At 45.4% G+C, this 27936-nt stretch overlaps 1 protein-coding gene and 1 long non-coding RNA gene across 4 annotated transcripts in view; both read left to right on the forward strand.

Moving 5' to 3' along the window:
• The window catches only part of LOC108050928 (protein prickle), a 70578-nt gene extending 42929 nt beyond the window's left edge, over window positions 1–27649 (forward strand). For 2 of the 3 annotated variants that reach the window (XM_017132844.2, XM_017132843.2), the window contains exons 2-6: window positions 19922–20510; window positions 22252–22365; window positions 23745–23873; window positions 23956–24159; window positions 25158–27649. In XM_017132844.2, the coding sequence (XP_016988333.2) occupies window positions 19922–20510; window positions 22252–22365; window positions 23745–23873; window positions 23956–24159; window positions 25158–27020 (2899 nt within the window). In that variant the 3' untranslated portion in view covers window positions 27021–27649. Of the gene's footprint in view, window positions 1–7565; window positions 8864–19921; window positions 20511–22251; window positions 22366–23744; window positions 23874–23955; window positions 24160–25157 lie in introns of those variants that run through there. The other variant, XM_017132842.2, reaches the window with a different exon arrangement.
• Window positions 1012–7541, forward strand: LOC123037491. Its single transcript, XR_006417524.1, has 2 exons — window positions 1012–2017; window positions 7438–7541. It is a non-coding gene; the product is annotated as an uncharacterized LOC123037491 (long non-coding RNA).
• Window positions 27650–27936: the final 287 nt, after the last annotated feature.

Raw genomic sequence — 27936 nt, forward strand, 5'->3', positions numbered from 1 at the left:
TCTTAGCTCGCATAACATATTCATTTCGGCCCTTATTAGGCTTTAACTAATCGCCTGTCATCTCCATTGTCTTTTCAGGTAAGCCAAGTGAACAAATCAAACCGAAGTAAACGCATCTGTGGGTAAGTCTTTGGTGGCCGACACCTCGGGAGCTTCACACGCCGCCAATCCACAATTCAAAAAGGCCATAAATCATGCATCATGAGGCATCCCGAGCAGTGCAACAAAAAGCGGCAAAGAGAGACGCAGCGTTTCCGTTCACACTCGACGTCTAATTAGCCCACAGACCGCATTGAGATGGTACTAATGTGCGGCCTAATGATCTCCAGTTGGAATGCATGGTGACCAACTAACATGGTCAGCGGCAAATTAACCTTGAACCTTGAACCTTGAACATGGTTAACATGGTTGACATCGTACTTTTTCTTATTTTGTAGCCAGCATATTTCTGAAGTAAACATTTATACTTGCGAAGCGACAGACTGAAAATGGGCTTGCCCCCAATTAGCTTATGCAGCTTATGTTTCATTTTAACGTTTTAAAATGTCTCTTTACAATCATTGGACAAATCCCATTTCACGCTTAAGCTTAAATCTATAATTGGGCATAAACACAAATCCATACTCGTATATGGGGGACTGGGTTCGGTTGCATAACAACTGCCAAAATACCCAGATTACTCTCTTTTATTATGGATTTCACAACAGTATATATAAACATACAACAAACTCTTTTTAAACAGCGCCCCTTTTAATTCTTTTTAGAACATTTCCTTTTCTACCCGTTTTAAAAAATACCTTATATGGAAATCTACTTTCTACATTGTAGAAAGAGCAACTGAGATCACATTCATCATTCAAAAGTAGATTCTCCCTCGCGGCTTCAAATTTTGATCTCGATTTATATAAACATTTATGGGCATCAAATTAAATCAATCGATTTAAAAACAAATGTTTTTCCATTGCACATGTAAATGTTTGAAATAACATGAAGAAATTTTTATTAAAACTCAAGTCAACTTTCTTACAAACAATCTTAAAGAAATCATATATGTTCTTATTGAAAATTAAATTGTAAAAAATATAACAATATTTAAAGCTTAAAAGGCAGCCCTTAAATACAGCACCCCAAAAATATATACCATATATAGAAAAAAACTTAATAATATTAAAAGTTTTGTATATTTTCTTAAAAAAACCTTTAGAAATCATTTTGGCTGGACAAAAATTTTAAGAATACTTACATTACTACATAGAATATTACATTACAGTCTACATGTATATAAACTTATAAACTTAACTATGCCTACAAATAAAAGTATACTTTTGGGAAGAAACTTCGTACGAGCAATGTTAGTCTCAAACATGTTGTGTGTTCGCTGTTGGAGTTGCAGCTTAAGTTGGAGCTTAAGATAGATAGACTTTAAAAGCTATTTTGGGCAAATTTTAATTATGAAATGGGAAATGTTATGCTGGGTACTAGTTGGTTTTAACGAATTCAAAGATATTAGGATATTACTTGGGAATATACATCTAAAACACCACATGCGCAATCCGTTAAACACTTCATCGAACACGATCCACAACCGGGGATCCAACCCCAGAGCGATTCACAACCACTGGGGTTCGATCAGTCTGAAAGAGTTGTTCGTGGCGAGCGGTTTACATTCACACCTGGCAACAGGTGCGCTTCGTCGTCGAATAATCCGCTTGATCGATCGGCGATGTCGATTTCGTTTCACGTTATCTTGCGCCAGATCTGTCATTTACCGTTTTCCAGCCAGATCAGAGCAAAGTGCACAAAATGCACAACAACAACAACAACACAAAAAGCTGCTAACTGAATTTACAAAAACCGCAAAAAATTGACAAAAAAAAAGAAGAAGTGAAGTGCAATCAATAATCCAGAGCGATCCCTATCAGGGCAAAAATGCTCCATCTTTGGGCCAAGTGAATTAATTTAACAACTCGCGAAGCGTTCAATAATGCTCAAAGCATAAGCCAAATGGCCAAGTGAGGTGCGATTTAAGCCATGTTTTTGGCCTGGGGATTGTCAAGTCAGCGCATTTCATGCGACATGGATACAAACGGATACCCGAACCCCTCCCGAAGATACAGATGCAGATACAGACAACAATAAAATTACATTAAAAATCAAATGAAACTCGAGACCGATTGATATGCGAGGCACAGGCGTCGGGCCGACTGCCCTAACACAATATTTTTATGGGCTTATCGAGTGTCGAGAATCGGATTGTCAGGGTGTGTATGTTGGTACTGGGCAATCGAAAGAGTTGAGCAACGAACTCGGTTACTAGTCGTACATTGGCTTAATGGCTTTCATAATCCCATGCACATTACACGTCAACCGAAATGCTTAGCTTGATTTATTTAGATGCGTTAAGTTTTAATCACCATTCGTGGCGCACTTTCACCAACTTGCTGCAGCATCGCGGAATGAAGTCATAACCAAATAAGCTTACGACCTGCTCCAGCACATAAAACATGACTTGCCTAGCCATAAAAACACTTGCCAAAGGCCCGAAAATAATTTGATTACCGCGCACTGCTGGCGGCTTTCTCCGCGTCTTGATCCAATTAGTTTTCGCCGAGTTATAGTGCAGATATAGCCGCAGATCTGGGGGATCTCAAGCCGCTGCCACCCACAGAATTGTAATGAAACGGACTTACATGGCCTGCAATGTGTCAACAATGGCTTGTTAGCAATTGGCTTTTGAGCCAACTGAGTGTGTGTGTGTGTGGGCTTCGGATTTCAGACATGGGTTTCCAGCTGAAAACACCTCATTGACAAGCGGCATTTGACTTGTATCGAAGCGAATGTTTATGTGTGGGCACGGGGTTGAAATTTATCTCCGATTTCTAATTGCCTGACATACCAATTTGAATTTAAAGCGCAAGCGATAGTGGTTCTGAGGCGACTGCACTTCCACCGAGATGCCATAAAGCACAACGGAATACTGCAATTTATCTCGGTGCTTTATGGCCCGGACCAACTAAATCAATTTTCGCACTGCGGCTGGCTTCGATTCCGGGCTTTATTAAGAAATTCTTCATAATTATGTAGCGTCGGCCGGCGGCGGTTTGAAATAAAACTGTTGTTTATTATGGCCGAGTTGCGGCAACTAGTTGGCTCAATTATGGCTCTGCTGCATCAACTTTCTCCCTCACTTTGGGCCAGCTGCCACGGCTGCTTAACCCCAATCGACGCCTCTAACTGGCTAACTAACTGGCGTGTTAATTTGTTGCCCAGTTTCCCCCGCACGCAGCCACAATTGCCGGAGCTTGAAGAGATGCCCGGGCACTCGGATTCGGTTTTGGAGATGCAAACCACCGAAAGAATCTCGCCTCGGAAAAGATTGGCCACTTTACAGTTATCAGTTTGGTCTTGGTTAGCATAACAAAGGTTCGTGGGGTCAACAACCCAACTCTCGTTATGTCAAGGCCCGTCTTCTGTCCCACCATTTGCATATTACACATGTCTCACGTCCATTTAGAGTCCCAATTAACGAGCCATTTGAAAAGACCTCACTGGCCATTCATCAATGCGAATGGGCGAATTTCGGCCTGGGAATTAATTAGGCCGCGTTATGAGCTTTTAAAGCGGGAAGTCGTAAATAAATATTGGTTCCGTCGATGGACGTATGCAAACGCCAATTTGATCTGTCATCCTGTCAGCTCGCGTTAGTTTCCCAACCATCTTCCAGGCAGATAAGAACGGGTTCGGGTTCGGGTTCCCCGGAAAATGGAGCAACGTTAGTTGGCCCCACACTCGTTTCCTTCTGCTCGACGTTTTTTGATTGCATTTGACATTTAACACGAGTGCGCTGCAGATTAGACCGGCAAACTGCTAACCGCCCACAAGGTTTCGACTTTATTTTTGGAGGCGTGCCCGGCTCGATTTTCATTTTCACTTTGTTTTCCATGGCTTGAGTCTGGCAAAATCGGCCAGATCGGGTTTTATGTAAGCGCAATTAAAATTCGAGAAGGAATTCCTGAGCAGCGACAAACTCAATCAATTTCGGTGGAGACAAAAGCCATTTAACACCCCGCTTTAACCACAAGGCAGGCGTGAGATTATAATCTGGCCCAATGAAATATGAGACCCAGACAATGGCTCATTAGATCGCGTTGGGCTTTCGCCCAAACTAGTTTTGCTGGTGGGCCTAAACGGGCTAATTATTACGGCCAGGCCCAGCCATAACTTTCCGAGGCTCAAATTATAGTTGGGCCATAGAATAGACAAACAAGTTAATCCATTAGCGAGTGAGACATCTACCAAACACACAGGCCAAATAGAACCGGAAAGAATCCAGCCTCGCAGGCCGCTATTAAGTGCATATTTCTCATTGTTTATATTGTCTATCTGGCGGGCTTTCGTATGTTAATATCGGAAAATGTGCCAGCTGCCATTGGACTGCATAATAAATTATGAAATTTTACAGTTGCAGCCGCCGCTGAATGAGTTGTCACGTTGTCTGCGGCTTTCTAAACCACTTAGGTAGGCTGTGATAAGTCCATAGATATGTCGGATTCTCCCGGGCTGAATGGGATTCTTGATAACACAATTTCAGGCCGTTGAAAAGCGGTGGTGGTTGTGGGGGAAAACTGCAGCTCAAGTGGGCGCTGCGAAGGCAACACAAAAGGTTGAGCACAGCGGTGAACGGCTTTAACTGCCGGCCGGGAAAGTAAACCAAGACAAAGCAATTGACTTTTTAACCTGCATTTCCGTAAATTACACTCGGAGAAAAAAATCTACATAAGTAATCATAAAATTAATTGCGTCTGTCTGCCATTTTCCACGCAGTTTCACAGTTTCGCAGCCGCCGGCCATGAAAACTTGAAGACCGACAAATGTCTGGCAATAAAAGGCACCATAAAGCCACTTCATGTGTATGGGCAGTATGCAAAAGGGGGGCAAATCCTGGTCAACTGGGTATAATTCCAACTGGGGATTGATGACAGAGCCGGCAGCTACTCAAACTGAAGTGGAGTCGTATAGGAAAATCACAGATAATGGCAATGTATAAAGCCACTTCTGCATACGCCCCGTTGGCCCAGTCCGATTTCAATCAGCCGCTGCCACTGGGTCACTGGCATTATCAGATATTAACGCCGGCAATTTGGCATCGGATAAATTACGCGACAAGCATCGATGGCGTCACTTACACATGTCGAACAACCGCCATCAATAAATACTAACGGTGCCTCGCGGCAACCAACTCCAGATCCCCATTACCCCACTCCATTCTGATCTGCCATTGGCATTGGCATCATGGACTTGGATCACCCGTCTCCCGTCTTCCATCTTCTGTCTTAGATCGCCAGATCAGCAGATCAGCAGATCACCAGATCGCCGGAAGTCTTTGTTTGGGCATTCGCCGGCCACTCCATTTTTGCTTTATGATTATTGTGTGATCGCGTTTTAATCGCATCGGAGCAGAGCTCTTTGTGGCCCATGTGAATCATGTGAATCATGCGCAAGTGCCGCTTTTCCCATCCGAAGACCGGTTTCCCCCACTTACCCACTCATTGGGCTCTAATCACACCCGCTGTCTAACTGCAAATCTGGATGGGATCGCGTGCTGCGGTCCCGACTTTGTTGCGGTTGGAAATCATCTTCAATTTCTGTGTTAGCCGGAAGCCAGTTGCTCTCCATTCGGGCGGTTATGATTGCAATTGTTCTTGCTTATAATTCAATTATGTGGCAGCAGTACTACATTGTTAAGAGCCTTGAATTCTTTCTCCCAGATGTTGACTCTTCGAGGTGGAATGTTTACTTGGGTTAGGTTTTGATTCATGGGTAAGGAATTATAATAGGTGCTCTATTTGGAAAAATTTTATTCTGAGACTACTTAATCAGCGGCATTTTAACTTAAATTTTTCAACATTTTTTTCCAAAGAAATACGAGGGTTGCATTAATAATAGTTTCTAAAATATGTAATAAAGAAATAAATATTTTGATGAGATACCTTATTTTATTTTCTAAAAAAATTTGAATTATATCTAACTATCGAATCTTTTAAAATACATTTTTTTAAAGAGTTCACAATAATTCTTTCTTTAATTGTTAATTGATGGTAGGTTTGATGCGAAACCAGCATTTAAGTAAATCGCAAACAACACTTAAATTGTCATAAAACTCACCATAAACTTTGTTATGTCAGTTGTTGTGTGAGGTTAGAACTTAAAACATTTACGAACGACCATTTAACTTTTAATTGAGTTGTCAATACTAGACTGAAGTCTTTCCGTATTTTTTTTTTTTTTTGCCCGTGTGCTTGTACTTGTGATCTTTGATCTCGAAGCCTTTGGTAATCTGATAAATATTGGCTCCGCTCTTGATTGACAGCCTTTCCCTGGCATTGATCTCATAAATATGAGCCAAGAGCCCGCTTTTTGTCGACTCCATTAAGGCGGTCTGCAGCACTAAGCTAAAAGCAGCTTAATGCACTCTGGGATGCCCAGATACTCAGAGATAGAGATAGAGGTAGTGGTAGAGATAGAGATAGAGGTAGTGGTGGAGGTAGAGATGGAGATAGAGGTAGACAAACACAGGCAGGATACATACAGTACGTGGATACGTACGTACGACTGGATGATGGTAAGCTGCAATTGCTGTTAAGGCATTTGGCTACCACTCAAGCAGCTGCGGCAGTCGGCAGTCAGCAGTCGGAGCTGATGATGATGAAGATGAAGATGAAGTTATTATTATCTGACAAGGGCATCGCCGCCATGGAAACTGCAGTGGCCGCGCACTTAGCAGCGCTGTTTTCCACGTTTTTCACGTTTTCCACCGACTCCTGCAGCCCCTACGTGTCTGCTGTCTTTATTAGAGGCGTGACTAATCGGCCCGATTGCTGATGTCTTATGCCCCGATGCCAATGTCGATGTCGATGCCATCACCATCATCATCTCAGCTTTTATCCATTAGCAGTGGTAAGCGTGTACGCTTCGCTATTTGCCTCGCATCCAATCACTATTAAGGGTTCAACCTGCCAATTTCCAGTGTCTACACAAATTTGATTAAGTTTCCTCATTGGGCAGCCAGCTTCCGTCTGCGGTTTGGGGAAAGTGTTAAATTTATGCCACGGCGATTTTCATCTTGTTCGAAAGTAAATTATAGGCGATCGATCAAGATGGTGGGCTTTTGTCTAGTGCTCAATTTCCAGTCGAGAAAGTTGAGTTTTCCTCGGGCCGCGTCTGTATCTGTATTTGTATCAAATGTAGTTGTATTCAACGAGCTGCAGAAAAAAAATGATTTGTAATTGATTAAACAACATTATTTTTAATAAAGATAAGTTAAACAGGAGTGTTATGTATCTGTATCGCATGAATGCAATGGGTTTTTTAAATACTAAAAACACGTAAGGATAACTGTGAGATCAAAATTCTTAAAACAAATCTCTAAAATCCCAGATATTAAAGGAATTTAAGCCCGCACGAACAATGAGCAAATAAATACCATTGGAATACTTCGAAAAAATCACCCACAACCAACAAAGTTCAAAAAAGCCAAAAACACAACTAAAAACACAACGTATAAATTTTCTAAGAAAAGTGTAAAAAAAAACCGCAAACAAGTAATTAAAATTCCACATGAAGCTAAATTTACTGCCGAACTTTATAAAACCGAAAAACAAAAGCGGCCAAAAAAGCAGCTACAAGAACATAATGTCATTGCCAACAAGAAAAGACAACGAGAACTGAAAAATAATTACAGGCCGAGAACAATAATAATAAGCAACATGAGCAGCCTGTCAGCAGGAGGAGCTGGAGGAGCAGGAGGATTGGGGGGAGGATCTGGAGGAGCAGATTCCACTGCGGGCCAGGCAACAGTTACTGCCACTGGCAACATGGAGCCGGCGATGGTGCCACGTACCGCCAATTTGCTGGCATGCAAACAATGGTGGCGCGTCTGCTTTTTGTACGGCGACCAGCAGAAATATTATCGACAGCTCTATAGCAAGGCGGCGGCCCAGCGACTGGCGGACGCTAATCAGGAGCCCGACAATGGCCGGGATCGGGATGGAGATCGGGATGGGGATCGGGATCGGGACTACGACACCGTGGCCTGCGATCTTATCGCTGGGCAATTAGAGGCCGGCGATGAGGCGGACGATGGCATCGATCTGGGCGATCATGTGGGGAACCAGAAGGGAGGAGCTCCTCCGGCGGGTCGACCGCTCTTCCCGCTCTCCTCCTCCCATTCCTCCTCATCCTCCCCGCGACGCAGCAAGAAGCTCCTGAGATCCCTGCGCTCCCTGAGATCGGGCAAGGCCAGCACAGTCGAAGAGACTAGAGAGTCCAGCGAGGTGACCCAGCGGAATGCCAGGGTGACCGTCCTGGACGATCCCTTTCTCTTCGGCATCGATGCCGATCACCTGGGCGATCTGGTGGTGCGGGGCAGGCGGTACAGTCCGCTGGACGCCGCCGAGAATATGGCCAAGTTCTACGGGGAACAGGAGGCCACGGCCCAGGTCCTGGAAATCATTGAGCAGGAGGAGGATACTCCAGAGCAGGAAGCTCCCAAGGTCGCACCCGCCTTGCCGCCCAAGCAAAAGCAACCACGTCCTGTGCCACCCCTGCCACCACCGCCGGCGAATCGGATAGCCCCGAACCAGGACCTTAACCACCTCCAACCTGCAACACCACAAGTGCAACCACTGCAACCCCTGACCGCCGGCGATCTGCAGTTTCTGAACCTGAGCCTGCGGCACAGGAGTTTACCGCGCAGCATGAAGCCGTTTAAGGATGCCCACGATATCAGTTTCACTTTCAACGAGCTGGACACGAGCGCCGCAGCGGAAGTGGCCACAGGAGCCGCCCAGCAGGAGTCAAATGAGTGAGTAACCCTCCAGTCAGTCCATTTGTCAGATGCAATTTGGCAGCCCCTTCGGCCCACTGCTACCGCTGACAATTTAAATGCATAAGTTTTGTTCTCGCAATGATTGATTACCAGGAGCCAGAAGTTCAAGAGGAGTGGCGATGGCGGCGGCAACTTGTTGCGCAAGACGCCGCAGTTGCCCATGCAGGAGTCAATGAACACACATTGCGTGTTCTGCGACCAAGACGAACCGCAAAATACACGCAACGAGCCGGGGCCAGCAACATCAGCCACTCGGGCAACTTGTTCTTGTCAGCCAGGCAGCCTGAAACCGAAACCCCCGGGACAGTGGTCACACGCCCCTCGAAAATCAGAGCAGAGAAAGTGCACTGAAATTTCTTATAAGATAAATGTTTTGAGGCCTTATATATGTATATATTTCCTAAAGCAAAATATTGTTGATGACCTAGAGATTGTAATATTTCTCAGTACTAATTTGTATTAACAAAGCATCTCCTACAGCAATCAATCGTATCAAAATGTAGTTAACCTCAGACAAAATATCGCATTTCACTTGGTAAAGTCAATCAGACCTTAAAATCAACAAGGAAATGATAATTTGATTGACACATCTCGACACTTTTTGTTTTGTGGTTTTGTTTATTTTTTGGCCGTATTTCTTACATATAAAACAATGCTTTTTTTTTGGAAAAATACAATTTATACTTTATTGTTTCTATCATATATAACTTAGATTCACCTACCAATCATTTAAGGCAACTACACTTTTATTGATGGCAATTAATTAATCAATGAATGTTCTATATGAGAAACTATATTCTTTGTGTATTTTAAACGTTTTTAATTTAGTCAATCTTCATAAATTTGGACATCTATTTGGAGATATTATACTCATTAATCTTTAAACTATACAACAGAAAAAAAGAACGTGGTGAATTGACTACTGAAAGGAATTTTATAAAATTTATAACGTATTTTTGAGTAGCAATTCTGAAAAGAAAGAATTGTTGATCAGCTTCCAATCGAAACAATTTCCGCAACTAGTTTGCCCCAGTGTGCCTCCGTCGGCAGTCTGGTTTCGATGCGCTGCGTTGCACTCTGGTACAGTGATCCCCCTTAACCCCGAGCTCCCATTCCTGTACGCATCACTCACATCGGCGACGGGGCTCTTGGCTCTGGGTCTCTACTTACGCGGGCATACTGGCATACTCGGGTTACGCATACGACGCGGTGCCTCTGGGTTGGCGGCGCACAAACGGCGACTGCCAAAGTGTGATTTACCAGGGGCCTTTGTCCCGCTCTTTCGGCAGATCGGTTGCAGCGGCATTTGCAGTACAGTATAGCTTTATGGGTGGAAGACGGCGATCGCAGTGCTCTGTTTGGCGAGCTCCGCTTTCATGTCATGATTTTGCATAATGCCATGCAAATATCGGGCCCTATGCCTAAGTTATTGTGTTTTGCGGATGGCAGGCACGCAGCTTATGAAATATGGTCGGCGATTGTTTTCCCTCAGCCGCATGACATTTCCTCCTTTTCATTCTGCCAGCGAATGGCAATCGCTGCTGGGTTGGCAATCGCTGCTGGGTTGGGTTGGGGTGGAAAAACAATATTGGCATATATTTCCATGGACATTTAAGGGCTTTGATTTAGTATGCAGACTTTTGGCTTTGGAGAAAACAAAAGACTTAGGCAACGAACTTGGGACTTGGGAAACGGAGTAGGAGAGATAGAGCCACAACTCAATTAGCTGTTGGCCAAGCTCATCATGGCGATGGCGATGGTGATGACGATGATCAACTTTGGCAACCACAAATTAGAGACCAGAGCCACGCTCGGGAGCTGCATTGCCAAACGGCCTGCTAACAGGAACCGCCAGCGATTTCAAACGATTCCAAGCGATTCGAAGCGATTCCAGCAAGAAGGCAATCAAAGCATAATTAATAATAATAACAGACGCCGTTTTGATGTGCCTCTGACACGGCTTCAACCCGATCCGTCTGCAATCCGGTAGCCACACGCGATTCCCCATTCTCGATTCTCGATTCTTGAGACTCTGTTTCCAACTCTCGCCCAGAAGCCCAACGGCTGCCATCGATAAGAGTCCCACCACCACATTCGCATTAGTTCCCAGATCTATGCAAAACTGCGGACTCCGAATCTGGTTTCGCCTCGTCTTTTAATTGCCTGGGCCCCACAGCCCAGAGCTTAATGAAGATATTAAAAAATTGCACTGCAATAATTTCTCCGACTCTGCCCGAATGAATGGCTTCTGGTTTGTTCACATTCTGCGCAGGCAATTAACTTGTGTTCAGCTCGTGTCTAAGCATTCAATTCAATCTTAACTGCCATCGAGTGCCGCATAAATCTCGAGAGCTTAACCGGGATCCTCCGTCACGGCCTGCGACTCCATTTCGCGTTAAGGGGGCGGGTTCGGGCAGAGACACATTTACGACTTGTTCGGCAGTCGAAATGAAGAAAACAAAAACAACAACATATGATGAATAAGAATTTACTTGGGAAATTCTGAAAATATGTTTTTACATCCATCCATCCTTCGGTCTTCGCGGCGATACTTAGTATTTATGGGCTGGGCAGAGGGCAATATGTTGCATGGAAATAGTGAGTCTAGGGATGGCAAAACTATTAATATATCGCATTGAAATTTGTTTTGTATGGTTTCAAAAATGAACATAGACTACAGCGTAAGATTGCCTCATTAATATTATCTAACCAACATTAAACACATTAAATTAAATATATCTGCTTATCTCTTTTTCTTTCGCAGATAGAAAATGTTTAAAAAAATGTAGAAAAAACAACAAAAATATTGTTTTTAGTTGTAAAGAGACTTGTAGTAATGAAACCTTTTTTCACGGAAACTAAATTGACCGGATTATAATTTCAGGAATCTATTTAATTCAACAAAAAGAAGAGAATTGCTTAAATTCCATCCCAAATATCATTTTTTAAGTTAAATATGAAAATCGAACAGACATAAGCTTGACTTGAACCTGTGTTTATTATGATTTCATACGCGGTAAATGTAATTTAAATGTTGTATTACCACATTAACATGATGTCGTTAAAATATATAGTAGCCTTACAAATCATAAATTTGTTGGAGTATTTCCTAATATACTTCTCAATATGATAAGATATTTCCGAAATAATTCGTAAATCGATTTTATTATCGTCATCCGGCAGTAATTTATTATCGTTGAGTCTCTCAACTGATTCAATGCACCACCGTTGCGATCTCTGGCAGCCCATTCATATTGATTTTGGTTTTAATTAACAAAGCCATTAGGGGAACTCGCCTGCGAGCAGCAAATGCCTACGCCCCTGACAAATGCGCCCATGCTTTTCGGGGGCGTGGCTGCTGCGCTTGCTGTGTTGCAGATGCAACTTAATTGCAGTAACAAAGTGACGGCGGCGGCAACTTGCATGACTTGGCCCAGACAATTGGCCAACTGGCTCTGCGCTTTTTAGACGGCGCCAGAGAAGTGCGAGACAACAGCGACAACAACAGCGCCACGGCTTTTGTGATTTATTTATGCACGGCGATAAAATATGATTTTGTTTTCGTCATTTTGGCTTCAACTCTTTTTTTTGCGCCAGCCCCGGTAATGTGAAAATAAACCAAGGCCATTAAGCGTCTCCGCTCATGTTAGCCATGCTAATTGCCTCAAAGTGGGAGGAGGGAGTTTGGGGAGGGGAGGTGGGAGGGGCTTAGACCATGTTTATACGCATTTATGGCCAGCAGAACTGCGTCGCATATTAATTGTGTCTTGGGAATTTAGCTGCCCCTTTTCCGACATTTTGCCAGACGTATTTCTCAAGCCTCTTAAGCCGCTGTCAAAGTGACTGAAATTGAAATCGGTTTTTGTTGGCCCCATGACTTGTCTGCGCCCACATCAAAGCGATTCGCTGTGTATCACTTGGGGCCACACAAAACAGTTTATATAGATCTGATAGATACACATAAGCACATACATATGTGCGTCAAAACAAGTGCGTTTGAAGGGATTTTCGGGATTAGTTTAGCCGAAAGTTGACACTTGACTGACAGATCAAGACAAACACGGGGAAATTCCTGGCCAACTCCCCTGGAATTCCCAAGCCCCCGCCCATGGCAACTAATTAATAAAACATTTAACGCACTCACACAGACACGCAAGGCAATAAATTAATAGTTCAGAGGAGGCTGAGGGGATCGCAATAGAGTGCAGCGGAGAGGCAGTCGCGTAATTTTTATTGACAGCTTCACTTTTTGCATTTAAATTGCCTGCATGCCACTGGACAACTAGCGACGACCAGCAACTTGCAACTAGCAACTATCAGCCTGCAACGTGCAACGTGCAACTTGCAACTTGCAGCAGAGTGGCAAGATTCCGCCTGCATTAACACTCTTTGCATTCCTGCCTCGTTAGCTCTTGAACTTGCCTCCAAGCGGGTTTTCAGCGATCCACTAACCGTGATAAGGGGAACGAATTATCATTGTTGGAAGAGGGGCTCATAGAAGGCGGAGAGTTCACAATTTAGCCGCACTTTTATGCTAATCTTCTGGGTGGATGACAAATCGACGGAATTACCAGTCTCATCTCGACAATGCAATTGCCTTTTTGCAACTATTAAGTCTGCAGGTTGCAACCTGCAATATGCAATGTGCTGCATCATTTCACTGTCAGGGCATCTCATAAAATGCAATTAGCAGCTAATTATTTTTGCCATGTCGACAGTTGCCTGTTGACTGTTGCCAGGTTGTCAACGAGCCTCGAAGAACAGTTAGTGCAAAAGTGCATTTTACCGTTCTAACTTTTTGTCAAACAACGAGCCAAATCAAAAGAAGGAATCGCTTAACACAAGTCGATGAAAAGAATACACTACTGAGATGTATAATTTCATTGATAAATATTTATAAAATATTAATCAAAACCCTATGATTTTTTTTATATTTAAAACATATTATTTGGCTTTAAGTTTATTTGCATCTATTTCAAAACCTCTAACAGAGGTGCCAAAAAATTACCTCTCTTTTATTTCAACTTTGCAAAATGGCACCGATAAGATCACTTTGTTAAAACATAACTCATTCTAATGAAGCAATTACAGTATAGCAGATACCATGATTGATTTACTCCCGCCGAAAGCAATCTTTGATTTCGATGCCTTTTAGAGTCAGAACTAATTCCCCACGGAATTGGTAAGATTCTGGCCGAAACCCCAGCACACCCTGTTTTGGCCTGGCCAACTTGCGCTCTCTGCGTAGGCAGACGAACACAATTTCTTTGCTGCTGGTTTTGTTAATGGCCAAGAAATTAGATTCCAATTTTAGTTGGCCATAAATCAAAATAAGCCAACATGCAGCAGCAGCAGCAGCAGGAGCAGCAACAACAGCAACTGCAACTGCAGCAGGAGCAACTATGAAGTTTGCTTTATTACGGTTAATTTGTGAACAGTTTTGTTGCGATGCAAGCCACATAAATCAAATCAGATTCGGCTGGTGGGGCTGGCTGGATGCCGACATGTTTTACCATCCAAATGTGTCATTAATAATTATACTTTGAATGCAGTTTTGTTGGCCATGGATAAGCGTTGATTTATGCCCCTCGCAGATCACACGCTTTCCGCTCATCTCTCAAGTGGGAAATCTCACTTTGCTGGCCAAACATCCAACAACTACTGACCTTCGGGGCAGGCAGACCTCCTATAAATAAGTAGAGACCAACCTAAACGAGGTCTGCCAACACTCGAAGCGTGATTTCCTTCACTCGCCGTGTTTGCATAGCGCGGAATAAAAATCAATCAATGCCAATTTGTTTACCAAATCATCATAAAAACCGAGACAGATAAAACTCCTCAACCTAACGGATGCGTCCGTAAGAGAACGAAATGTAATTATGGTCAAAAACAAAATTGAGCATAATCACTCCAGCAATAAAGGCAGCATTAATGTATAAAAATCGAAGCATCAAAAAAGTTGTAGAAAAAACCCAAAGACGACAAGGAACAAAAAGCATGGGGCAAAAACTACAAAAAAAAAAAACACAGCCAAAGACACGGCTTCAATTAAAAAGGCGGAAGGCGAAGGGGTTCCACTGGGTGAGTGGGGGAGGGGGGGTGTCTTTGGCAGACAGAAGTGGAGAAAACAAGTTCATAGACCAAAGACAACGACCGCAGAAGCAGCAGCCAGCAACGTCTCCGAATGAATGCCGTAGGCCCCGACTTGGAACACACACAGCCACGGATATATGGTTATGGATCGGATGGGATGGGTTTGGATGGGATGGGATGGGATGGGATGGGATGGGTTTCGGGGGGAAAGGGAACTGGGAACTATGAGCCACCAGGTGGGCGACTCAGAACAACACACGCGTTTTCCAACCGATTATGCTTTGATGTATTTTCAACAAAGTTCGCAATTAATTGGCAGTTGCTCGAATAAAAAATAATGCCTTGAATCAATTACGCTGAAAACAAATTGGAACTTCTCCTATCACCGCCTTTAGCTCACCGAATTTGCATTGATGATGCAATTTCTCTTACATCCATTACGAAAGCGAGGTTCTTACACAAACCTGATCGTGGTGTTGCTAGTGTTGCTTGTGTCGCTGCTGTTGCTAGTGTTGCTGTTGTTGCTGTAGTTGCAGCTATTCGTAGTGTTGCTGCTATTGGTAGTGTTGCTGTTGTTGCGATTTTCCCGCGAAGAAGGTTCGCGGTGTCTTTGGCTCCCAGAGAAGAAGAATGGTGATGGGATGGTCAGGGGGTGCTTCAATGTTTGCCGCTTAGCACACAAATTGCTGGCATAGTTGCTGCTGCCGCTGTTGCTGTTGCTGTTGCTGTTTGCAGCTGTGAAAATTTGCACGCTCGGGAAACAATTTTCCTGCCCGTTAGCAGAGGAGAGAAACAAAGGCGATCGTCTGAAATGTAGCAGCAGCATATTTGCCGCCTGCAATGAGTGGCAATGTGTGCTCTGGCCGCCCCATCTTTAATTGGTTTAGTTGTGTCCGCGAGATAAGCAAAACGCAATTCGCGCTATTATGCAACTTTCTAAATGGTCAAATTGAAACAGCAAATTAGCGACCAGTCGCCGGGTACAGTCGCAGTCGCAGTCGCAGTCGGAGCCTTCAGGAGCGGCAATTAGTGCCACTTGGCGTATGCGTAATAAACGCACCTGGGAGTGGAGCGGAGTGGCGTGGACCACACGCAGGTGGGAAGTGGTTAGCCCGGCCAGCCAGTCTGGCATTCTTAATCAACTTTCTGGCTGGGCGAGAACAAAAACCGTTCACCTCCTGCCTGTTGCCTGCCTGCCTGCCAAAGTCAATAAAAATGTCAACACGGCAAATGTCATGTTGACAAGGCAGACAGAACAAAACGTGATGGTTCTGCTGCGACTGGTCCACTCCTCTGGAAAAATGCCAAGTGGTTCTGGGGAATTCGGACATTCTCCCCCATATAAACTTTACGAGCTTTTCCACCACACCTTTCCCTCTGCCAGCAATTTTTATGGACAATTCAAAAATCGTTTATGACAATCGCACCGAACGAACCAACTGAGCTGGCGCAGCTTTTTAATAAATGTTTGTTGCTCTTCTTTGCTGCTCTTTCAGGGATAGTAAAACAATAAAAGGATATGCGGAAAGGCTGTGTGGAGAGGGGTGGAGGGGGGAGGCAGTCCTGCCACATAATTGCTGTCCAGCTGAGAGCCGTCGTAAAACTAAAAGCAAACAAGTCTTAATGGTGCGACACCTGTCCCTGAACTCACAAGAGGCCATATAAGTAACTTCTACACAGAGGAAACCAGGCTAAAACGTATATTTCAGGATCATACTTAAATACTAACAGTAATTGAAGTCTGAACAAGCCATTAAATTAGATTCACATCATGACTTATTATTTCAATTCATCAATAGTGAACTTCTTTTCAATTTGCCTATATAATTTATAACTAATTACTTTGCGTTTAAGTTTGTATCTTCATTTTACCTACCTTACAAATGCAAATACTAAAATAGCTTTTTATAAAAAAAAGTTTTGAGGTACGGTTACAACACACTAGTTTTATTTTACATTTTTTTCGGTGTAAAAATAAGCTGGAACCGAAGTTATTCGCAACGGGCTCGGTGGTGTAACTTTCGCTGCGGATACATAGGTATTAGCAGGTATATATACCACAAGATTATTTTTCGACTGATCTTCCGACATTAACCCAAATCACACAAATGACTTGAGAAAACCGCACACAAAGTGCCAAAGTGATTTGGGGCTAACCTTTTGGCCATCATTGTGCTCCGCTCCCCTCCCCTCTTTCAGCCATCCACAAAACTGTCTTTAGCCGAGCATTGAGCCGTCGCTCATCGCTCAAGCTCTGTGGCAATTTGTCAACGCGACCGCCGCATAATGATCATTCATTTGGATGCCAGATAAGCGCAGACGGGGCTAAATATAGGCACTTGCCGCAGATCTTCGAGGGAGGAGAGGGAAAAGGAGGAGGAGCAGGAGGATGAGGAGCAGCTGCAGCTGGGCCCCCGACCCTATGTCCCTCAATGGGCCAACCAACCTGGGCTGTGAACTAGTTTTCCAGAGGGCCCCTAGACGGGCCAAACCAGTTCTCTGGGTCAACGACTGCCAAAGTAATTGAGTCGGAGCCCTCCGCCGTCGATCAATGCAAATAGCGTCAACAGCTGCCGACCAGGCCAGAACTGGCGGGCTTATTTCTGCAGTTCCTGTTGCCAATATGTTGCTCCTGTTGCTGTTGCTGCTGGCCAACAATGTTGCGCAACATGAGCAACATGGCACGCCACTGCACTTTCCATTTTGTTCTCCCGCCTTAATGACTTCATAGACCTGTGCCAAATTGAAACTTGCCACAATTGCTTTGCCAATTTCACGCAATTCGCTGCAGTCAACAATAAATTTGTGCTGGTGCAGCACAAACTGAAAACTAAAAAAAGGAACAGAAAAAAGAGGGCCACGAAGAAATGCAGGTCGCACAATAAATTCGCCAGGCAAGAGACCCACAGGCTCCCAGGCGAATTTATAGAGTTTAGGCACAGTTTCGCCTGGCTTTCGGTTGCTGGAACTGGTAATTTGAGTTTGAAAGCGGCTGATTTGACGGCGGGCAACACTTGGCAATCGGGGTATCCAGCTGCGACACGTTGCACGTGCATGCCGGGGGATTGGGATTTGAATTTGGACTCGGATTCGGATTCGCATTCGACCCACTCCGCTGAGTGAAACTCCATTACGGTTCCCAAATGCAGTTTCAGCACGCATTCTTGCATTTGCTGCTCAAAAATTCAAATGTCAAACCATTTTTTTTCGGGTTTTATTTACCATTGAAAGTCGCAATCTGTGCAATTAATTTGCCGGCAAACCGCAGAAACCGCTTGGCACATGGCACTCGCCCAGCTATTGACACGTCAGTGGGTCCCAGTCCGATTCCCAATCCCACTCTGCTTTTTTCCTCCCATGCTGGTGAACTAGAAATGGAATTGGAAAATGTTAAATCGGGATGTGGCTGGCGAAAAGAAAGAATTCACTGGCTAAAACAACAAAAGGGCGGACAGCATTGTTTTGATAAAACGCCCGCATGAACTCGCATTTCCAGTTCGCTTTATTTCGGTTCAGCCCCAGCCACGCCCCCGCCCACGCCCCCACTCAGATATATCTATGCACATATATATATATATATATACATATGGGGGCATGTGAGTATCTGCACAATGCACAGTTATCCTTTGATATGGCAAACAGCAAACTGCCATGAAATGGTGCGTGTTCATTTCCCCGATGTCAAAGGAGTGATGCGAGTGCGCTACGAAAGATAGAAAAAACTTTAATTGCAGCTCGTTTAAAGGGCAGGAGATTATATTTCAATCCTCCATCAGAATAGTTGACAAATCACAAAATTGGACTGTACATCTCGAAAAAGAGGTATTGATTGCTTGACAACTTGAAGACATCGATCTAAATGTTTTTTATGAAATTAGAAAAATATGATGATTTTGCATTGTCTACTGAGACATGAACATGTAATTTTAAATAGAACCTAGGAATAATATATAGAATTTTTAAGGGTATTTATTACAAATTACAAAGTGTTTCCCCATTATGTGCATATATCCTTGATGACGATCAGCAGCATAAATCATATAGCCTTTTCCGGCTGTCTTTCCAATGTATATTCATATGAATAGTGAAATAAGTGAGTAATTTTTACTTTCTCGAAAAGTTAGAAACTAAATAGTATCTGTGAATTAATTACTTAAAATAAAATAATATTTATTCTGCAACTTAATTGGTTTCTATTGATTGCAAAAGAATTGAAAACTATTGAATGCTTTAAATACATTATAAGGTTTAAAACTGAGATTACATCGACATAATAAAGACAACTTTTTATCCAGCAAATTCAGCAGAGTATTGTTATATTACTTGGTTTTTCCAGCAAACTTTGTGATCGCAGAGACCATAACAAATGGGTTACAGGGCATTCAAGCCGGTCTAGGATAACAATGTCAGAAAATGGCAAAATGACAACAGCGACAGCCCTGCGGGCTTGACAACAATAACAATAACAGCAACAACAACAAAATAGCAACAAAAGCAACGCAAGGCTGTCGATTTGTTTGTGTAAATGCTGTGAAGCGTATATTTTTCATTTTGACGTTTGCAAAAACAGTTTCCAACCACCCATTTCCACTTTCCACGTCGCCGTCAAAATAAAAAACGCATGAAAAACAAACTAAAATTGACAGCTTGTTCGACGGCAAATAGGAAGTGCAAAACCGCATAAATCCAACGAATTACAAAAGGAATACGATGAAAAATGATTTCCATGCGGTTTTATATTACATTAACAATATGATTCGGCTTTGTGGCAAGGGATTACCACGATTTTTTCCCTTTATTGTAGCTTTTCCACGGCCGGCCTTTAACCCTGCAAGCAGGAAATATTTTAATTAAATTTTTAAATTTTAATTAAATTCTGATTAGTCAAGCCTGTTCGCTAAGTCACGTTTTCCATCCGTTCTTTTTTCGCCCCACTTGCAGGCCCATCAGCCGGACTCCACTGACGCAGATCTCGTATCTGCAGAAGATCCCCACGCTGCCGCGCCACTTTTCACCCAGTGGGCAGGGCCTGGCCACGCCCCCCGCCCTCGGCAACAGCGGCCTGCCCAGCAGCTCCTCCGCCAGCGCCCTGTATGCCGCTCAGACCGCCGCCGGCCTCTTGCCCACCTCCCCGCTGCCCCTGCAGCGCCACCAGCAGTACTTGCCGCCGCACCACCAACAGCTGCCGGGATCGGGATTGGGACTGGGATTGGGAATGGGAATGGGAGCAGCAGGAGGACCGCCCCTTGGCCCCCAGTACTCGCCGGGCTGCTCGGCGAACCCAAAGTATTCCAATGCCCAGCTCCCGCCACCGCCGCACCACCATCACCAGCTGTCGCCGGCCCTGTCCACTCCATCGCCGCCCTCGCTGCTCCACCATCCCGCCGGAGGCACTTCCTCCGCCTCCGCACACGCCCCCTTCCTCGGCGGACCGCACATGGACATGCAGCGGCAGTCGCACTCGGACGATGACAGTGGCTGCGCCCTCGAGGAGTACACCTGGGTGCCACCGGGACTGCGGCCTGATCAGGTGAGTGCTTTATTACCAAGTTAGTGCTTTATTCCCCACTAGATTTTAATTACCTCTATGCACAAATTTGTCTTAATTATGTGTATTAATTACATACAGTTTATTTACAATGAGTTTAGAGTTCAGCTACACGAAATATTGCTTACATTTAACATTCTGATCGAAAGTCTTGAAAAGCTTTTCCAATCTTACCGGCATAGGATACTATAATTCTCAACTGGTTCTAGCTGTATATTAGTAATAAATTAAATCGTGAAATAGTAAAATCATTTCACCGCTGATAATCTAGACTTACTATTTGGTTTAGGATCTACTTATAAGGCTACAAAAATAAACCAATCTTCAGTTTTCAAGACTTATTCGTATTATAATTTCCACTGTGTTCTTGAAATAGATACAGCCACTAAAGGTAATTTTTAAAGAATATTGTGTGTCTCTTAACACATCTTAATGAATGTTCGCTGTAAAGGCAGTCAATTTATTTAGTTTCCCCATAACAAGAGTTAAGATGCCCCAGTTTGAAGCAGGCCCTGACAATTTAGCCCTACCTCAAAATCCTTCTCGACGTCCAAGAGTTCTTCCGATTTACACTCCCTCTGCCGTCGTCGAATCTTGGACGTCTGCCGCCTGAAGATTGCAGTGAGGAACGCGAAGTGCCAAGGGCAGAACCGGGATGGCAGGCGAGATTTGTGGGCTGGCGATAAGCGGGATACTTGAGTTATTGTGCGTTATTTTGTCACTCGGAGCGAGCTGTAAATAAATACACGCGACGCGGCCATAAATCAGCGACTGGTGGCCAGAATCGCCTCGCAAGTCGGAGATGATGCAGGCCAAAGGCGATTGCAGTCGTCTGGCGACTGGGACCGGCTCTATTGGAGCGTGTCAATTAGGCGAAGGTCTCTAGTCCGAATGTCCGGCGAATTAGATAGCGCTAATGAAAGCCTGGACTCCGCCACTGGCCAGCAGCCATTCCTCAATTCGCATTGGACTTTAATGGCCAATTCAATTGTGGCTGGCTGTGCCTTTTTTCAATTATTTGCCAGGCGCCGAGAAACGAAACGAACTCGTAAATTATTCGCGTAAAATATGCGACAATGCCAAATAAATCTTTCACAATCTGCCCCGGCAGAAGCGCCCAGTTTTCAGTTTTCAGTTCCCAACTCCCAACTCGCAACTCTGAAATTCGGAATTTTTTCGGGGCCTCTGCCGTTTTGCGTTCAACTCTTTGACTTCCGTTAAAGCCATCCCATTCCATTCCAACCCATCCCGACGGGCCTATCAGATGTCTAGCAATGCATTTCTTCGTTTTGTCCCTCTTTTCGCTGTGTGACTTTACAAACAGAATTGAAAATTTATTTACAGCCATGTGGCAGCAATTTACGTTGATGCGGCATAAGCCATGTGTCAGTCAGCCGCCGCGAGAGTTGGCATTTTTCTTCGCTTTTTCCCCGCTTTTCCACTTCCCTTTCCCCGCCGATGAAAGAACGTTTGGCGAGCGAGCGTGGCCAATAAAGTTGGCTTAGCACGTTGTGCACCTTTCAACCTGGCTCAGATGGAAAAGCCGTCCGCGCAGAAGAGCGGCCAAGAAATCAGCGTAATAAAATCAAAAATCTCTGCCCGCTGTGCCGGCTTGCCGGCTCTTAACCCTTTATTGCCCGCTTCCCAGCTCCTTGGAGCCACTCCTTAACTGTATTTGGCCATTCCGCAAGGTACTTACCACTCTGTTCTCGTTCTCCCGCAGGTTCGCTTGTATTTCTCGCAAATACCCGACGACAAAGTGCCATACGTCAACAGTCCGGGGGAGCAGTATCGTGTGCGACAATTGCTGCATCAACTTCCGCCGCATGATAACGAGGTGAGTGCGATGAGGGATCCCTATCCCCATCCCCATCCCAATCCCAATCCCTATCATTCCCAATCCCAGAACCTGACCCCAAACCCCTCGGGATCGTGGGCCCGTCTGTTTTGCGGCATTTATCCCAACTGGAGGAGCTGGCATCGCATGGCAGCCGCTTTATCGAGATTGAAACCAACTCGAATTACGGGCTATGACATTTCAAAGTCAAATTGTGCGACGATTTTCCCACACACCTTCCTTTTCGTATCCACCCTGCCATGTGCATCATACATCCATCCTCCCAAACGACCATTTCCCGTTTTGTAACCTTTAATTAATCGGGGAAACAAGTGCAGACTACTCAGACTGAGTTCGGTATTTAGAGCAGACGCTGACCACAAAAAACTAGCCAAACAAAAACAGGGAATGCTGAGCGGATTCACAGATATCAGTTACTTGGGTTTGGGGGACAGTGATGGGAAAGGTACCCATTGTGATTCCTATGCAAGACACAGGGATACATCAACTTTACTTAGGTTATATCAGTCCAATACCAATAAGTTATAAAAGTAGGACAGAAATGATATATTTAAAATGATTTTGATCGATCGGTGATAATATAGTTTCATTTAAAGAAGTCGAAAAAATCTTTACTTTGATCAATTTTGATTTTTAAATGGGAGTAAATGTCTAAAAAGCAGAAGAATTTGGAAAAACATAGGCATTTAGATCACAGTATAGATTTTTTAGTTCTTAGTTAACGCTTGGTTAAATTACTAGGTATTGAGATTACTTACCACTGACCTCAGAACTTTCCATCACTGTTTTGGGGATTGAGGTCTGAGATGCGGAGTCTGGCTAACGATGACTAGAACACTCATTGAAGGCCGGCTTGAAATGAGAAAAAAAGAGAACCGAAAAATAAGTGGAGGCAGCCGAAAAAATTTGCATACAACACACAAACGAGACGCTGACCGCAGACCACAGACCGTTCTGGGGGAGATGGGCAGATGCAGATGGAGAATAGAGATGGAGAATGGAGATGGAGATGCAGATGGAGTGGACAGCAGGAGGCTGGAGGTGAAGCGTTGATGGGCAGCCTGGGCTACTGGCTACCGTTTTGCCTTTTGCGGTTTGCTCTGCGTTTCTCCGGGTCTTGGGATTTGTGGGATGTGGGGTTGTGGGATTGTGGATGTGGGCCTGTCTGCAGCCGAGACAAACAAGCTCCGCCCGCTCCCTGTGCGCGTTTCTTGGAAAGATCACTTCAGGCCGTGCCCACGGTTCCTCGCGCTGTCGAGCCGCACTTGAACATATGATTTCCCTGTCTTTTCCCCAACAAAGGGGGAAAAGCGGGCGATGGAAAAGCCACAGTTTTCAGTTACTCGCTGTCATTGCAGGTTCGTTACTGTCACTCACTGACGGATGAGGAGCGCAAGGAGCTGCGGCTCTTCTCCACGCAGCGCAAGCGCGATGCACTCGGCCGCGGCAACGTGCGGCAGCTGATGAGCGCCCGACCCTGCGACGGCGTAAGTATTCCATTCCGGGCACCCACTCGAATTCCAAGCTCTAATCTCTATTTACCTCCCCCCTCCCCCCGGCAACTGGCAGTGCGACGACCTAATCTCCACGGGCGACATCGCCGTGTTCGCCACGCGACTGGGTCCCAATGCCAGCTGGCATCCGGCGTGCTTCGCCTGCTGCGTCTGCCGCGAGCTCCTCGTGGACCTCATCTACTTCCACCGCGATGGACGCATGTACTGCGGTCGCCACCACGCCGAGACCCTCAAGCCCAGGTGCTCGGCCTGCGATGAGGTGAGTGCCCCCTGATTGATTGGTCCTCGGGGGATGGGCTTAAGAATGTGTTCTTGGGAATATTACACAACTCGAAAATAACTTCTTTATTTAGTCAATAATTATTCTTTAAAAGGCCCCCGATTTTGTTAATATTAAATATTACCCAACAAACACATAGAGGAAAAATATTTAGCAATAAGTTTTTTTTATATTTCAACATATTTTTTTAAAAACAACGCAATTCTTAGCTTTTCCATTTCCAAGACTCTGCTTAAGAGTAATGACAAGATAATTTCTGGCTAGCAACGTATTTGAAAAAAACAAGTTCAAATTTACTTATGCTCAGCTTTATTTTAGACAATTATTTTAAAAGTATTTCTATGAGATTTTAAAAGAAACTTGTACGACACTTCTAAGAGTCACTACCAAGACCAACCAGTTCTTTTTAAAAAGAGTTATTTCCATGATAGGAGGGCGTATATCTCCTGTCACAAATTTATCCAAGAGGCAGATTTATCTTTCACGATAAAAGCTGTTTGCCATCCAGTTTCCTAATGACGGTATTTTTTCAGTAATGACTTCTTAAATCAAAGCAAATGTCTTAACGCCAAGCCTTTTTTTTTTTTTTTTGCTTAGCACAATATGGTGGTAATTATCTAATTGTAAAGAATATGCTGGTTGCGGATATCATTCATAGCCCAAGCGACCAAGAATGAATTTATTTCATACTTAATGAAACTATAAGGTTTTGGCTGGCAAATTCTAAATAGCACGAAAAATATTTCTTAGTCAATTCCGAATATTGATTAGTTTATAAAGAACGAATATAGGTCACTAAAATCAAACAAATTGATAGGTATATTATCTCACCGTACCTTTAAATACCAGGCAAATTAAAATGTTAACTCATAGAACAAGGTGCTATAGAAGTTTGTATCGATACTGTCATTTTAGTTTTCCCTCGCTTGTGAAGTTCCTCTAACTGAATTAAATTAACCTGCTCTTTTCATCCGCAGATCATCTTGGCGGACGAGTGCACGGAGGCGGAGGGCAGGGCGTGGCACATGAACCACTTCGCGTGCCACGAGTGCGACAAGCAGCTGGGCGGTCAGCGGTACATCATGCGCGAGGGCAAACCGTACTGTCTGCACTGCTTCGACGCGATGTTCGCCGAGTACTGCGACTACTGCGGGGAGGCCATCGGGGTGGACCAGGGCCAGATGAGCCACGACGGGCAGCACTGGCATGCGACGGACGAGTGCTTCTCGTGCAACACGTGCCGCTGCTCGTTGCTGGGTCGCGCATTCTTACCACGCCGTGGCGCCATCTACTGCTCCATTGCGTGCAGCAAGGGCGAACCGCCCACGCCGTCGGACAGCTCCGGCACGGGCATGTACACCACGCCCACTCCGCCCACGCAGCGGCTGCGGCCCCACCCCCAGGCGCCTCTGCCGGCACGCATCCCCAGCAGCCACGCCTCCAGCTCGCCGCCCATGTCGCCGCAGCAGCAGCAGCAGCACCAGGCGACCTTCAACCAGGCGATGTACCAGATGCAGAGCCAGCAGCTGGAGGCGGCGGGCGGCCTGGTGGAGCAGGGCAAGAGCTACGCCACCTCGGACTCGGATGCGGGCGTGGTCAAGGATCTGGAGCCGGGCGGTGGAGGTCACTTGGGCGCCGGAGATCTGACCGACTTTTCGGGCGGTCGCGCCTCGAGCACCTCGCAGAATCTGTCGCCTCTCAACTCGCCGGGTGACTTCCAACCCCACTTTCTGCCCAAGCCCATGGAACTGCAGCGTGATGGCGTCTACAACTTCAACGAGATGTCCTCGAACCTGGACGCAGCCTGGCCGGCGAAGCCCACGAATAGCTATCAAATGCAGAGGCAGCTTCTGGAGAATCCGCATGGCACGAGCATGCCGGAGTTGGCGGGCCAAATGGTGGCGACTCCCGCCCACCTGCAACACCTATCGCAACTGCATGCCGTGTCGTCGCAACAGTTCCCGCAGCACGAGTACGCGGACATCCTGCATCCGCCGCCGCCGCCGGGGGAGATCCCCGAGCTGCCCACTCCCAACTTGAGTGTGGCCTCCACGGCCCTGCCGCCGGAACTGATGGGATCGCCCACCCACTCGGCGGGCGAGAGGTCACTGAACACGCCCCTCTCCACCCAGTCGGCCAGCCACGCGCCTCCGCATCCGGTGTCCATCCTGAGTGGCGCCTCCTCCTCCTCGCCGATGAGCGGGGAGCCGGGCAAGAAGAAGGGGGTGCGCTTCGAGGGAATCCCGGACACGCTGCCGCGATCGAGGAGCTACTCGGGCAATGGAGCGGGCACGAGTGGAGGTGGTGGTGGAGGGGGTGAGAGAGAGCGGGACAGGGAGCGGGACAAGGACAAGGAGGGCGGAGGTCGCCATGGACATGGTCACTCCTCCCGGAGGCGAAGGCGCCGCAAGTCCTCCTCCACTTCGACCCACCATCGCAGTGGCAGCGGTCATCGGTCGCACTCGACCACTCGGGCGGATACTTATGCCCCGGCGCAACCACTCTCCTCCTCCTACCAAGGTCCACCCTCGGCGCTACAGGCGGCCAGCCTGGTCCACGAATCACCTAACCGGCAGCAAAGAGGTTCCGATCGGGAACGGGATAGGGATCGAGATCGGGAGCGGGAACGCGAAGAGTCCGAGGAGTCGGACGTGTGCTCCACCTGCTCCTCGAGCTCCTCCAGTTCCGAGGACTACATGATGATGTACCAGCTGCCGCAGAGGCGCCACTACGGCGGCGTCCGCGTGAGCTATGTGCCCAACGACGCACTGGCCTACGATCGGAAGAGGAAGCCCAGCGAGATGGGCGGCGACAAGGACAAGAACTGCATCATCTCGTGATGCAGTCCGCCGAAGGGGGTTCCAATCAGAGCCCAGGTACGAAACACAGCCCGATCCAGATGCAGATGTTATTAATGTGGCGCCACGGGCACAACTCCAACTCGTGGCTAACGAAGTGCCCCAGAACGCTGGCGGGGATCATCAATTCCTCGGAAGGCAGCACGCAGAACGCAAAACGCAAAACGGAGGCAACTGCCACAACACAAAGCGAAACAAAGTTCAACTTGACATTAAGGCGCCTAGTTAAGATACACTCACAAACAGACGAACATACATATGCAACTCCGCAGGAGGAGAAACCCTACAATAAGAGCCAACACTGTTCCAAATACACATCCCTAGTTAAGCTAATTGCAGATTCAACCTATATATATTTTTATAATTACAAGTAGCGCAGAGAAGATATTTTGCAGATAACACTATTTATACATTTAACTTATATTTATTGCATTACTAGGCTTACCAGATACTCTAAGTTTATAACTAGACGAATAGGTAGAAAAGCAAAGGGTTCCTCGTAACTCTGATGCTAGCAATTGGGCTAATGAAACTCTACAATAACTCTAGTATAAGGCGATAAACTGTATGACATTCACGAGAATAAAGAGTTCAAAGAAAGTGGATACCAACCTGTTTCTAGTTCTTGGGCGGGTTTTTTAGCTGTTGTTGCACCACTCAAACCTAGTAAAAGATTATAACTTTTAATACTCCGCCATTAGAATAAGAATTAAATTGTTTTTATTTCTTCAGTAAAACGTTTAAGCAATATTAGAGAGTAGCAAACAATAAATATTCCTATGTTGCATATATTTTAGAAGATTTCAAACTTCGGACACGAATGGTAAATAATATTTTTTGCGGAAAATATATTAAGGTCTAAAGTCTAGCTTGTTGGGTATGCAACATATATTATTTA

This window comes from Drosophila rhopaloa, unplaced genomic scaffold (genome assembly GCF_018152115.1).
Source record: "Drosophila rhopaloa isolate 14029-0021.01 unplaced genomic scaffold, ASM1815211v1 contig_115, whole genome shotgun sequence".
Classification (NCBI taxonomy): domain Eukaryota; kingdom Metazoa; phylum Arthropoda; class Insecta; order Diptera; family Drosophilidae; genus Drosophila; species Drosophila rhopaloa.